The following is a 14,971-nucleotide window of genomic DNA, read 5'->3' as shown; positions in this document are numbered from 1 at the left end:
GATCAAATGTTGTTTTTTTATTTAAGGCGAGACACTTTAGGTGAAAGTATTGATGTTTCCCGCAGTGGTGGAAGTGGAGATTTGTATCTGTTTTCCTCCCTTTACATCTTAGTTTTCATGTCAGATATAAAAATGATGATGTTTATTTGATGATGTTTTGTCTGCGAGGTGGGGGCGACCCGGAAGTAGAAAGGCCGTCTTTCCCGCGGGTTTTCATTCATAAATATTGACAGATTTGACATCCACGTGTCCTGCTAAGGGGCCCCGTGATGACGCTTTCACCCAAATATGGTGTTTTTCCTCCTACGAGACGCTGGAGCGGAAAAGTGGAAGAACGGGCCGAGCATGCGCACTCGCTACAAAACTTCAGGGCTGGTTTTCTCTGAATGAGAGAAGCCGCACTCGGGCAGAGCCTGAGCCCTTATAGAAGCTCCCACAGACTCCACACTTTACAGGCTGAGACACAACAACATTCTGAAGGTTTTTTGTCATTTTTTTGTCACATTTTTTGTCATTTTTTCGTCGATTTTTTGTCATTTTTTCGTCATTTTTTTTGTCACATTTTTGTCATTTTTTCGTCATTTTTTTTGTCACATTTTTGTCATTTTTTGTCATTTTTTGTCATTTTTTTTGTCATTTTTTGTCACATTTTTGTCATTTTTTTTCACATTTTTGTCATTTTTTTGTCATTTTTTGTCAATTTTTTGTCATTTTTTTGTCATTTTTTTGTCATTTTTTACAGTCTGAGGCCTAACAAGATTCTGAAGGTTTTTTCAGAGGGATTTTTTAATATCTAATTCCTAGCCTGATTTATTCAGCTTTGAAACCAAAAAAACGGGCGGGATTTTTACAGATTTTTTCACTGATGATTAGTTTATTGAAAAACTAAACAAAATATCCAAAATCCCTCTGAAAAAATCTGAGTCACTAATATGTCAATAAAATAAAACCATAACATTTAATCTAATTCATTATTTTGATTTCGTTTCCAAAATATAGGCAGTTTTGGCCATTTTAATGCTCAAAATGCCTTATTTTTATGTGAAAACATAAAATGACAGAAAAAATGCAACACATTTATTTCTCATATTTATATCTGTGATGTTCAGCAAAAGCTTCACATTGATGTCTCTACATTTATTTGTTTTCCCTGTTCACCTGCAGTGTCTCGCCTTAAGGGGAAACACTACAGGCTAAACTTTTTTCATTGGCCCAAAACTGCAACGTATACACTTTCAAGTATTTGCTGTAGAAAATACTTAAGTATTCAAAGAAGCAGTAAGCAATATGATTATTATCAGCCCCCACATACTGTATAATATAGCTACTGAAAAAGTGTACCCCCCATAAGGTTTGCCTATGCTTAAACTTAAACTGATCTAATCTGGGCCGACATATTGACCTGTCCCTGTCCCGTCAGGAGTGTCCGAGGACTCGCGCTCCTTTGGTTCTCTGGATTACTGGCTGAGACTGAGGATCCCCATGAGAGAGACTCTGCTCCTCTACAAGGAGAAGGTCAAGGCCATGGACTACGTCAGCTCCAGCCTCGGCCAAACACTGCAACAGGTAACGCTGGATACTCAATACTACTTACTCAATAATCTGCAGCTAAACTGACTTTCTTACATCTTTTTGCCTTGTTATAATTAGGGCTGGGTACAGTTACATTTTTTTCGATACCGGTGCTTTAACGATACTTAGTTTTCGGTACCGATACCTGAACGATCCTTTTTTCGGTACCGATACTTAATTATTTTTCATTTAGAACCACAAAACAGAAGAATAATGTTAATTTGTTCTTTTCCTTCCTTTTAATTTCTTTTACATTTGTATTAGTTGTTTGAGATGAAACTTCCTTCAACACCAGGCGGAAAAAAAACTTTCGACGTTCATTTTTCCCCCCATTTTTAACAATTTAAAAGAAAAATGTCCCCCCTAAATTTTTCTTCCAATTTTTCCCCAATTTTTTTGGGTGTTTTTTTTCTCTCCCAATTTTCCCCTTTTTTCTAATTTGCCCCAAATTTACCCCCCAATTTTTTTTCTTCCATTTTTTCCCCCTTTTGATATTTTTGATTCCCCAAATGTTTCCCAAATTTAAACCACCATTCCCCACTATTTGCATTTTATGTTTTCTTTTTAAATTTGTATAACCAACAGCATAAAAACTTGAATATGAAGATTTTATATTTCTTTTCGGTACCTGCTTTCGATACTTTTATTTTTCCGATACCTGTAGTACCTAAACCTTCATTTTCGATACCGTACTGGTATCGTTTAACGGTACCCAGCCCTAGTTATAATGTTGAATCGTGCTCCTCTTGTAGCTCGTCTCCCGACTGCATGAGGCCTTTTGTTGGTGTTGTAGGAAGTGATTCTCTCTGTGCTTTTAAATCAGACCTTCAGTGGCCTTCACTTTGCACCAAACCAACTCTCAAACTAGAATCTTTTATGCCAAATACAAACAGAGACATGAGGACTGAGGGCCAGATCTACACAAACTCTAACTCAATGGCCATTTTCTGAGTGGCGCTAATGTTGCTCTATGTGCCAAAAACAAATGCACATGTTCATGGACTCTCTTGATCATGTTTATTCCCTTCTTGTTTATTCCCTTGATTGTTTTGTCCAGCCCGCTCTGACGGACGACTGGAACGAGCTCTGCGTGGCGGTGCACGGCTGCAGTGGCCTCCGCTCCAGACTCGCTCCCTGTCCCAGTCCGTACGTGGTCTATCACTTCTACCACGCCCCGGATTACCCGTCTGAGACCGTCCCGGACTCCGCCGAGCCTCACTTCGACGACACCAAGCTCTACTCTGTCCTCATGGACGCGGGGCTGCACCGGTACCTCACCCACGAAGCCATGCAGTTCTATGTCTTTGACCTGAAAGAGGAGCAGATGGACCTGTATGTGGGGAAGGCCCAGGTCCCGCTCAGGTCGCTGGCCCAGGACAAAGCCATCACTGGTGAGTCTAGGGGTTTCATTCATTTTAGTTACATTTTAGCCTTGTTTTAGTTCTTTTTTTGAAGTCTTATGGTACATTTAGCTGAAAGATCAACAGGGAAACACTTGTGTCTGTTTCAGGAGTGTTTGAGCTGATGGATCAGTCCGGTCTCCCCGCGGGGCACATCCAGCTCTCTCTGAAGTGGAAGCTCTCGTACCTGCCTCCTCCGGGGTCAGAGGTCACGCTGGAGGAGCCCAGATTCATCACAAAACACAGAGCGGCCGAGGAACCCGAGGAACCCGAGGAACCGAGTCCGGAGCGACCTCCACTTCAGAGACAGACCGGAGCTGAAGAGGAAGCAGAGGCTGAGGGGGGGGACAGACGAGCTGCTGATGATCCCGTCGCCCGTCCAAATGTGGGAGCTGCAAAGGTGGGCGTCTCTGAGAATATGTGGGAAAACTCTGCTCTTTTTATCTTTAGTGAAACAGCTGTGTTTCACCAAAGATAGTGAAAATCAATCAATTTTTATCAATTGACAAAAAAATTGACAAAAATGTGATTAAAAAATGACAAAAAAATGACAAAAATTGATTAAAAATGACACAAATTTGGCAAAAAATTTGACAAAAATATGACAAAAAATTGATAAAAAATTGACAAAAAAATTACGAAAAATTGACAAAAAATGACAAAAAATGTATTAAAAAAATTACAAAAATGTGACAAAAAATGACAAAAAATTGATTAAAAATGACAAAAAATGTATTAAAAAATTACAAAAATGTGACAAAAAATGACAAAAAATTGATTAAAAATGACACAAATTTGGCTAAAAAATTGACAAAAAATGACAAAAATTGATTAAAAAATGACAAAAATTGGATAAAAATGTGACAAAAAAATGACAAAAAAATGATGAAAATTTGACAAAAAAATACAAAAAATTGACAAAAAAATGACAAAAATTTGATAAAAATTTGAAAAAAAAAATACAAAAAAATGACAAAAATGACAAAAAATTGATTAAAAAATGACAAAAATGTGATAAAAATTTGACAACAAAACTGACAAAAAAATTGACAAAAAATGACAAAAAATTGATAAAAAATTGACAAAAAAATGACAAAAAATGACAAAAAATTGACAAAAAATGACACAAATGTGACAAAAAATGACAAATATTTGATAAGAAAAATGACCAAAAATGGATTAAAAAATGACAAAAAATTGGCAAAAAATTGACAAAAAAATGACAAAAAATGACAAAAATGTGACAAAAAAAATGACAGAAATTTGCAAAGGGGTGTAGGAGGAGTGTAGGGGTGGATGGGAAGTTAATCTGTTTGTATCGTAGGCTCCGTTGCCAAAGCTGAGACTGAAGCCGCCGCAGAGGGAGGGACCTGCTGCTAAGAAGGTCACGTTTGAGGAGGCCGAGGAGCCGGTGGCGTCTGTGGAGGAACAGGTTTGCTTTGCTTTAAACTTCACACATACTTATCCAAAGCTACTGTGACATGTTTTATTGATTAACATGTTTTATTCTCCTGCTTGTGTCGCGTGTCCAGCCGGCCCCAGCAGCGCCCCCTTCAGCTGATGAAGAGGAGGAGTCTCCTTTCTCTGAAGGACAGATCCTCACTGTCAGCTCTCAGTCCGACGACTCAGACCAGATCTCGGAGGACATGGACGGTACAGCCACAGCTACATACGCTTAGAAAACCACATTGTGCAACCTTTCATTTATGAAGCGTTTACATGTCAGAACCGGTGTTATTATGAGGGAAAAATGCTTAATTACTGCAGTATGAACATTTTTTCTTGACTTTTCCACAATATAACTTTGCCATGCTATGACATCATCTGTGCACATTCTGCATCATCTTTTAACCCCTTAACTCCCACCTGAACCGAGCACATTTTCTCCAGTTTGGCTTTACCCCAATCCAAAAGCTTCTGGAAAAAGCTGTGAAAATAGCGACGAAACTGAGACGAAAACAATGATGGAAATGTGACAAAAAGTGAGAAAACATTGACAAAAAATGACAAAAAAATGACAAAAATGTGACAAAAAATGACAAAAATTGGATTAAAAAAATGACAAAAAATGACATAAAAGTGCCAAAAAAGTGACAAAAATGTGACTAAAAATGACAAAAATTGGATTAAAAAAATGACAAAAAAATGATTAAAAAAATGACAAAAATGTGACAAAAAATGACAAAAAATTGACTAAAAAAATGACAAAAAATTGATTAAAAAAATGACAAAAATGATTAAAAAATTGACTAAAAAAATGACAAAAAATGGATTAAAAAAATGACAAAAAAGTGACAAAAATGTGACAAAAAATGACAAAAATTGGACTAAAAAAATGACAAAAATTGGACTAAAAAAATGACAAAAAATGGATTAAAAAAATGACAAAAAATGACATAAAAGTGACAAAAAAGTGACAAAAATGTGACTAAAAATGACAAATTGGATTAAAAAAATGACAAAAAAATGATTAAAAAAATGACAAAAATGATTAAAAAATTGACTAAAAAAATGACAAAAAATGGATTAAAAAAATGACAAAAAAGTGACTAAAAATGATTAAAAAAATGACAAAAAATTGACTAAAAAAATGACAAAAAATGGATTAAAAAAATGACAAAAAAGTGACTAAAAAAATGACAAAAAATGGATTAAAAAAATGACAAAAAAGTGACTAAAAAATGATTAAAAAAATGACGAAAAAATGACAAAAAATTGACAAAAAATTGACTAAAAAATTACAAAAAATTTACAAAAAATGATAAAATTACAAAAATGAGTTGAATCCCCAACAAAAAAATGATGGGAAAAAAAATCTGATGACGTGAGGAAAAAGATCCTCTCGGCTCAGGCGGGAGTGAAGAGGTTAATATTCACGCCTAATTCCTCAAACATAATTGCCCCACGAGACACAGAAACAGCTCATGCTTTACCACCAGTTCACATCGCCAAGTCGTAGTTGATCGAATAACATTTCCAGTCTCTGGGCTTGTAGCGGCACTAAACGCATCAGCCCGAGCAGCTTCACCCCAGCAGCCATTGATTATTACAGGTGTAAATCGACTGTTAGTGTTTCCTGGACAGACTGGCATTAATAGTTAAAGCTGCCGTCAATAGACCTCATAAATATGATCCCCCTGAGCTGCTCACGCCTCAAAAACACACTGACAAGCTGGTTACTAGGGCTGCTCGATTATTGAAAAAATAATAATCACGATTATTTTTGTCATAATTGAAATCACGATTATTCAAACGATTATTTGTTGCCTTTAAAAAAATCCAGCAAAAAAGTGACAAAAATCCATTAAAAAAAGTGACAAAAATCCATCAAAAAAAAAGACAAAAATCCAGCAAAAAAGTGACAAAAATCCATCAAACAAGTGACAAAAATCCAGCAAAAAAAGACAAAAATCCAGCAAAAAAAGACAAAAATCCAGCAAAAAAAGACAAAAATCCAGCAAAAAAGTGACAAAAATCCAGCAAACAAGTGACAAAAATCCAGCAAAAAAATGACAAAAATCCAGCAAAAAAAGACAAAAATCCAGCAAAAAAAGACAAAAATCCAGCAAAAAAAGACAAAAATCCAGCAGAAAAAAGACAAAAATCCAGCAAAAAAAAGACAAAAATCCAGCAAAAAAAAGACAAAAATCCAGCAAAAAAAAGACAAAAATCCAGCAAAAAAAAGACAAAAATCCAGCAGAAAAAAGACAAAAATCCAGCAAAAAAAGACAAAAATCCAGCAAAAATAGTGACAAAAATCCAGCAAAAAAAAAGACAAAAATCCATTAAAAAAAAGACAAAAATCCATTAAAAAAAAGACAAAAAAATGACAAAAATCCATTAAAAAAAAAGACAAAAATCCATCAAAAAAAAGACAAAAAACCATCAAAAACAAGACAAAAATACAGCAAAAATAGTGACAAAAATCCATCAAAAAAATGACAAAAATCCATAAAAAAAATGACAAAAATCCATCAAAAAAGTGACAAAAATCCCCAAATTTAAAATTAGAAGGAAAAAAAATGTGAAAAAAAAATTCGAAGGAAAAAAAATAAAAAATCGAAAAAATCAATTATAATCGTTTTTTTGCGATTATGCTAATTTTGTAATCGTTTACTGTTGTAATCGAAATCGTAATCGAATTTCGATTAATTGCACAGCCCTACGGGTTACATGTATTTGTTTTAGGTTGCGTTCATGACATTCCAGATTGTCATAATTTCAGTTGGAGCAGACGCCTCAGTGAAAGAAATCTCCAAACATCGTTATTTGGAAGTGTTTGGATTCACAAACCTGCCACGTTCATCTGACCAACATCAAGCACAACATTTTGAACATTGTCTCTTCTTTTGATCACCTTCATGAGGCAGTAATTTGAGCTCAGTTCATGTGCAGAGCAAGGAGACGTTGCACTATGTGACAGTTGTTGTTTCATGTGGATCCGGCCGTTACAGAGATGTGAACCGTAAACCAAGTCAAAAATACAGCATTTTGATATATAGTATAGTGATAGAATTCTTCGCTGCATTATTGGCTGTTTACAATGTCGTGACAAACTGTTAAATGGTCTATAGAAAAATGTGTAGGACGTTTGAGGAATGCTCTGTTGACTTGCAGAATTTGACTAAACTTGTTGTAAAATGAAACATAACAAAAAGCCATGTGAACATATTTAACCCCTTAACTCCCGCCTGAACCGAGGACAGTTTCTCCAGTTTGGCTTTACCCCAATCCAAAAGCTTCTGGAAAAAAGCTGTGAAAATAGCAACAAAACTGAGACGAAAACAATGATGGAAAAGTGACAAAAAAGTGACGAAAAATTGATGAAAAAGTGGCAAAAATGTCACAAAAAGGTAACAAGAAATTGACAAAAAATGACAAAAAAAATGGAAGAAAAAATTATAAAAATGTCACAAAAATTACAAAAAAATTACAAAAATGTGATAAAAAAATGGACGAAAAAATGACAAAAAATGAAAAAAAATGGAAGAAAAAATTATAAAAATGTGACAAAAAATAACAAAAAAATTACTAAAATGTGATAAAAAAAATGGACAAAAAAATTACAAAAAAATTATAAAAACGTGACAAAAAATGACAAAAAATTACAAAAAAATTACAAAAAAATTACAAAAATGAGTTGAATACCCAACAAAAAAATGATGGAAAAAAAATGTGATGACGTGAGGAAAAAGATCCTCTGGGTTCAGGCGGGAGTGAAGAGGTTAAGCAGCAGCCATTGTGTCAGTAAGTTGATAATTGCAGAAACCGTCTCCTAAAGTCACAGTGATCGCCAGTGCTTGTTTCCTGTGTTTCCTCCTTTGTGCTTGTTTTATAAATAAATAATGGCACAAACGCTGAGCTCTGTCCCAGTGAGGCCGACCGCTGTGCTCAGGGTGATTCTGATCGAGTTCTTCCTCCTTTCACAGATGTTCAGGACGTCCCAAAAGCGGATCAGAGCCAGTCGACCGACAGCGACGACTGCATCATCCCGGCCCCGGCCACAGGGAGAAAGGCAAGGGCATGTCTGACCCAAGAAATACATCGAAATGCTGAATGTTATTACAGGTGTTTATGTTTGGGAAAATTAGCCAAACAGAACATCTACGGCGAGGACAATAAAGTTTACCTTGCAGTACCGTACCTCACCTGAGGGTAGAGCTCAGACAATATATGGGCCGTGTACAAAACTGGCCGATATCTCCAGAACCAAAAGTGATAGCGACTTCCTTGGCATCAGGGGCTGAGAAACATCCGTCACAAGTTAGTACACCTCAGATTGTGTTTAATATATTCCCTTTAAAATACCCCGAATGATCCTGGAGCTCTGCAGTCGGGGCTTCGTGCCCCTGTAGGGTCTCCCAGGGCAAACAGGTCCTATAGGTGACGGGTCAGACAGAGAGCGGGTCAGAAGCTCCTTATGAGAGACCAGGCCCGGGTAGAACCATGAGGCCCGCCACCTGCAGGGGGCGCCATAGGGGCTGGTGTAGTGTGATTTGGGAAACTCCAACTGCTGCCCCCACGACCCGGAAACGGACACGTGGAAGAGGATGGATGATATTATTGAGACCACTTTATGCCACTGAAACAAGAAAAAGCAAATAGCGAATATCTTGTTCTAAAAGTACTTATTACATATCTTCATGAACACACGAGTTGCACTTAACATGAAACAAGTATGACAAAAGCAGGATGATAAAAATACAATTTCTCTTTTTTTTTGATGATCGATATTGACCCAAAAAATATACAAATTATCAAATAATGATCATAATGATATTCCTAGTTTATCTATATTTTATTGAATGATTTATTGATGTAGTATTTATTGTGACCAGCCTAATGACGATGGCTGAGTTAGTCCTGAACCAGCATGTTCTTGGAGGCGCGGGAAACCGTAACACCCGGAGGAAACCAGGCTGGCAGTGCTGCTCTGAAACGGGTTTGTCCCTGTTTCAGAGCGTGGTGTCCTGCACTGGTCAGCTCCTCCACCATCTCCCTCCTCTTTCACCATCTCCCTCCTCTTTCACCTTCTCCCTCCTCTTTCACCATCTCCCTCCTCCTCCACCATCTCCCTCCTCTTTCACCATCTCCCTCCTCTTTCACCATCTCCCTCCTCTTTCACCATCTCCCTCCTCTTTCACCATCTCCCTCCTCTTTCACCTTCTCCCTCCTCTTTCACCATCTCCCTCCTCTTTCACCATCTCCCTCCTCTTTCACCATCTCCCTCCTCCTCCACCATCTCCCTCCTCTTTCACCATCTCCCTCCTCTTTCACCTCCTTGTTTCCTGCAGCTCCTCTCGTGACGCCTCCCTGTGCTGCAGGTGTGGGGGCCCTCGGTGCCTCTTCAGTGTCTCAGAAGAAGACATTTGTAGGTCTCATTTTGGTTTTGCTGATAATAGGGCTGTGCAATTAATCGAAATTATAATGTTTATTTTTTTCATTTTATTATTTATTTATTTTTTCATTTTTTTTTTTCTAATTTTTTAATTTTAGGATTTTTGTCACTTTTTTGATGGATTTTTGTCACTTTTTTGATGGATTTTTGTCACTTTTTTGATGAATTTTTGTCACTTTTTTGATGGATTTTTGTCACTTTTTTGATGGATTTTTGTCACTTTTTTGATGGATTTTTGTCACTTTTTTGATGAATTTTTGTCACTTTTTTGATGGATTTTTGTCATTTTTTTAATGGATTTTTGTCACTTTTTTGCTGGATTTTTGTCATTTTTTTGATGGATTTTTGTCACTTTTTTGCTGGATTTTTGTCATTTTTTTGATGGATTTTTGTCATTTTTTTGATGGATTTTTGTCACTTTTTTGCTGGATTTTTGTCATTTTTTTGATGGATTTTTGTCATTTTTTTGATGGATTTTTGTCACTTTTTTGCTGGATTTTTGTCATTTTTTTGATGGATTTTTGTCATTTTTTTGATGGATTTTTGTCACTTTTTTGCTGGATTTTTGTCATTTTTTTAATGGATTTTTGTCACTTTTTTGCTGGATTTTTGTCTTTATTCTGCTGGATTTTTGTCTTTTTTGATGGATTTTTGTCACTTTTTTGATGGATTTTTGTCACTTTTTTGTGCTCCTGATTATTATTTTTTCAATAATCGAGCAGCCCTAGCTGATAAGCTAGCTTTAGCTGGATCATCCTCTACCTTGAGTGCTTATTTGTCAGAGTTTCCAACCACGATCGCACAGAAGAAGCTTTTGGACTCAATTAATCCAGTCCAGTTGATAATATTTAACCTCCACTTTGAGGGGAGCCTTTAGAAACACGTCTGCATAGGTTTATTCTGGTTTCTCTTACCTCCGATAACAGCCTTGTGCACAAATCAAAGCCTTTCCTCTAACAATTATTGCACTAAATACTGTAGTTATTGAAAACGTGCCCAAACTGAAGTCAAAATTCCACAGATTTTAGAGTCATTCCACAAACTTGACTTCCTGTTCACAGCGTTGGGTTTTGTCTCAGTTCATATATATATAAAAATGCGGTTTATTCCAGATTCTGGTGCTTGTTGTTGTGTCCGGCCCGTCTGCCGGGAGAACACAGCGGCGAAACCAGGCGTAAACTGCTGATCGTCCACTAATTAGTGTTTTGTTTTTGTTCGATTTTGTTTTCCCGGAACAAGCTGCTGGTTTGTTTCCTGGATCTTGGCGCGAGTTGCCTTTTTCTAATTCTCTAAACAGAACGATGTATTCGATCGATACAAACAAGCCGACGCCGTGTAAAAGCTGTAACAAAGATGGCGCTGATCAATACGACGCTGGAAACAACAGCAGGACGGGGAAAGACGGGAGATGCTGCTGATTTCTCTGATTTGTTTGTTACTCCATAAATAATGCAGGATTTGTTGTTTTTCGCTGGGACTCGCATCGCACTCATTTCAACCTTGAGACATTTTTGCACCAATTAAAACTCGATTAAAAAGTGCAGTTGTATCTTTGTTTATGGGAAAGAAAGGTTAGAAATGTGAATGTAAACCTCTCGAAAGCATTTCTGTTTCGGCGAAGTGTGGGCACATCATTTGGTGGTGGCAGTTTGGATTATTATTTTATTATTTACAGTTCTCAAAGAATGGTTCTTAGGGTCTGATGCCATTTTAGTTCCTTTATTTGGTATTTGTTATAGTTAAGACATGTTTATACATTATTTTTCCAACCATTTGAGACTCTGTTCAGATTGATCTGACCTTGGTCTTTCCCTGGTGGTGCTTGGAAAGTATTGTATGTGCCTCACAGCTCGAAGGTCCCGGGTTTGATTCCCACCTGAATGGGGCCTTTCTGTTTCTGTGTGGAGTTTGCATGTTTAGGTTATTGGTAAAAACATGTGCGATAGGTTAATCCTGCAGCCAGGTGTTTCTACCACCAGCCTGGCTCCACATCATGGAGACGGGTCCCCGAGGGCAGCCCACGCCGGCAGCTCACTGCTCCTACAAATGCAGAGAACACATTTCTCACAGAGATTAATTAAGTATAACTTAATTTATAACTTAATTTAATTTAACTTCATCTCAGCGGAGAGAGTCTGGGACTGATTGCGCGCAGACAAATGGCCTGTCTCACCAGCCTGGAGACTAGATTCCCCTGGCAGTGAGTGGCAGTGAGGCGAGTCTCCAGGTAGTCTTGGTGAAAACTCATCAGCTGATAGGGCTGCTCGATTATTGAAAAAATAATAATCACGATTATTTTTGTCATAATTGAAATCACGATTATTCAAACGATTATTTGTTGCCTTTAAAAAAATCCATCAAAAAAGTGACAAAAATCCAGCAAAAAAAAGACAAAAATCCAGCAAAAAAAAGACAAAAATCCATTAAAAAAAGACAAAAATCCAGCAAAAAATGACAAAAATCCAGAAAAAAAAAGACAAAAATCCATTAAAAAAAAGACAAAAATCCATTAAAAAAAAGACAAAAATCCATTAAAAAAGACAAAAATCCATTAAAAAAAAGACAAAAATCCATTAAAAAAAAGACAAAAATCCAGCAAAAAAAGACAAAAATCCATTAAAAAAAAGACAAAAATCCAGCAAAAAAAATTACAAAAATCCATTAAAAAAAATTACAAAAATCCATTAAAAAAAAGACAAAAATCCAAAATTCCAACAAAAAAAATTACAAAAATCCAGCAGAAAAAGACAAAAATCCATCAAAAAAATTACAAAAATCCATTAAAAAAAAGACAAAATCCATTAAAAAAAAGACAAAAATCCAAAATTCCAACAAAAAAAATTACAAAAATCCAGCAGAAAAAGACAAAAATCCATCAAAAAAATTACAAAAATCCATTAAAAAAAAGACAAAAATCCATCAAAAAAAGACAAAAATCCATCAAAAAAATTACAAAAATCCAGCAGAAAAAGTGACAAAAATCCCAAAATTAAAAATTACAAGAAAAAAATTAGAAAACAAAAATTGGAAAATAAAAAATTACTAAAAAAAGCAAAAAAATTGAAAAAAACAATTATAATCGATTTTTTGCGATTATGCTAATTTTGTAATCGTTTACTGTTGTAATCGAAATTGTAATCGAATTTCGATTAATTGCACAGCCCTGTCAGCTGAGTCTCCACGTGGTCTCAAGTAGCTGTGTCGATGTTGACTCTGAGATCTCCTTGGTCTCCGCCCGGTCTCGGAGACACTGCGGGGACGTCACAGAAACGTCTCACAGGTTGAAGACAGTAGCGTTTGCGACAGTGGCTTAAGGCGGCGTAGACCTCTCGGAGACCGTGTGGTGACTGCACGGAGACTTCAGTCACCACTGAAATCAAACCTGTTCGTTTTCACCGAGACTACCTGGAGACTCGCCTTATCTCCAGGGGACGTCTCGGAAACCTCTCTGTGACCAGCACCAACTCGAGTCTCCAACTAGTCTCCAGGCGGGTGAGAGAGGCCCTTAAGCCCTTAACTCCCACCTGAACCGAGCACAGTTTTTCCAGTTTGGCTTTACCCCAATCCAAAAGCTTCTGGAAAAAAGCTGTGAAAATAGCAACAAAATGAGACGAAAACAATGATGGAAATGTGACAAGAAATTGACGAAAAATTGATGAAAAATAACAAAAATGTGACCAAAAAAACGACAAAAAATTTATTAAAAAATGACAAAAATGTGGCAAAATGTAAAAAAAAATAAAAAATAATAATTGTTAAAAATGTGACCAAATAATGACAAAAAAATGACAAAAAATTTATTAAAAATGTGACGAAAAAGTGACGAAAAATTGATGAAAAATGACAAAAAATGTGACCAAAAAAAACGACAAAAAGTTGATAAAAAAATGACGAAAAAATGACAAAAATGTGACAAAATGTTAAAAAAACAAGACAAAAATGTGACAAAAATGTGACGAAAAAATGACGAAAAAATGACAAAAATGTGACAAAAAATGACCAAAAAAAGAGAATGAGTTGAATACCCAACAGAAAAATGATTGGAAAAAAATCTGACGTGAAGAAAAAGATCCTCTCGGTTCAGGCGGGAGTTAAGAGGTTAAACAATGCACACTTTTTACTTTACTAGGCCCAAGTTCACAAAGCACTGAACTTCAGAACACACACAGCAAAACACATGACACTGATCAATCACTGGGTCTTTACAACAGAGCCTTGTTTATGAGAAATGAACTCCAGCAGGCCGTGGTTTGGTGTCGATAGATGTCAGCAGTATTTAGTGGGATTACCGGCATTACTTTATATCGTATCTGTATCTTCATGGTAAATGTCTCCCCCTCTGGTCAGGCGAGTGAGCGGATCCGTTTGGAGGTGGTGTCCCTGTCGCTGCGGCCCGAGTCCAGCGTGTCCCGGGACGTCTCCGTGGTGCGGCTCTTTGTGGAGTATTCTCTGCTGGATTTACCCTCAGAGGAGACCCCGGTGTCTCTGCCCAAACCCGCACAGGGGCGCAGCGCCAGCTACAACTACAGCAAAGGTACGAGGCTCTCTCTACTTCTGGGAAATCTTTTTTTTTTAAATCCATTTCACCCACCTCTGTCATTGTTTCCTGTTGTCCCTATTTTTTCTACCATTATTTTTTAATTTTATTTTATTTTTTTTACAGATTTTCCCCCTAAAGTTTTTCCTTTTTGTTTCCCATTTTTTTCTTCATTTATTTCCTGGTTTGTGACGCTTCTGAGGGATGTTACAGGAAGTCATCAAAACTAGTAAAGCTGACAAACAAACCTGCCCAGAGCCGTGGGGTAGTTAGGGGGCGCTGAGGGACAAAATTTACCCCTAAAATACTGTTTCTGTGCATAAATCCTGTTTATTAACCTCTTCACTCCCGCCTGAACCGAGAGCATTTTCTCCAGTTCAGCTTTACCCAAATCCTGTAGGCCAGTGTGACGCCTCATTTGAACGACCTACAAAACTAAATGGATCTTTTTCCTCACGGCAGATTTTTATTCAGCACTTTTTTTGTCGGGCAGTCGACTCATTTTTGTCAAATTTTCGGGACTTTTTTGTCACTTTTTCGTCAAATTATTCACATTTTTTGTCA

The 14,971-nt window shown here is 36.7% G+C and overlaps 1 protein-coding gene across 1 annotated transcript in view; it reads left to right on the top strand.

Annotated features, from left to right (window-relative positions):
* rpgrip1l (RPGRIP1 like) overlaps nt 1-14,971 on the top strand; it is a 38,543-nt gene that overhangs the window by 17,331 nt on the left and 6,241 nt on the right. Inside the window, exons 16-22 of the mRNA XM_079560020.1 lie at nt 1,421-1,566; nt 2,630-2,963; nt 3,083-3,372; nt 4,297-4,404; nt 4,505-4,625; nt 8,402-8,487; nt 14,218-14,404. Coding sequence (XP_079416146.1) covers nt 1,421-1,566; nt 2,630-2,963; nt 3,083-3,372; nt 4,297-4,404; nt 4,505-4,625; nt 8,402-8,487; nt 14,218-14,404 — 1,272 coding nt within the window. The remainder of the gene's footprint in view (nt 1-1,420; nt 1,567-2,629; nt 2,964-3,082; nt 3,373-4,296; nt 4,405-4,504; nt 4,626-8,401; nt 8,488-14,217; nt 14,405-14,971) is intronic.

This window comes from Gobius niger (assembly GCF_951799975.1).
Source record: "Gobius niger genome assembly, chromosome: 7".
NCBI classification, from domain to species: domain Eukaryota; kingdom Metazoa; phylum Chordata; class Actinopteri; order Gobiiformes; family Gobiidae; genus Gobius; species Gobius niger.
This window is presented reverse-complemented; position numbering and strand designations above follow the sequence as displayed.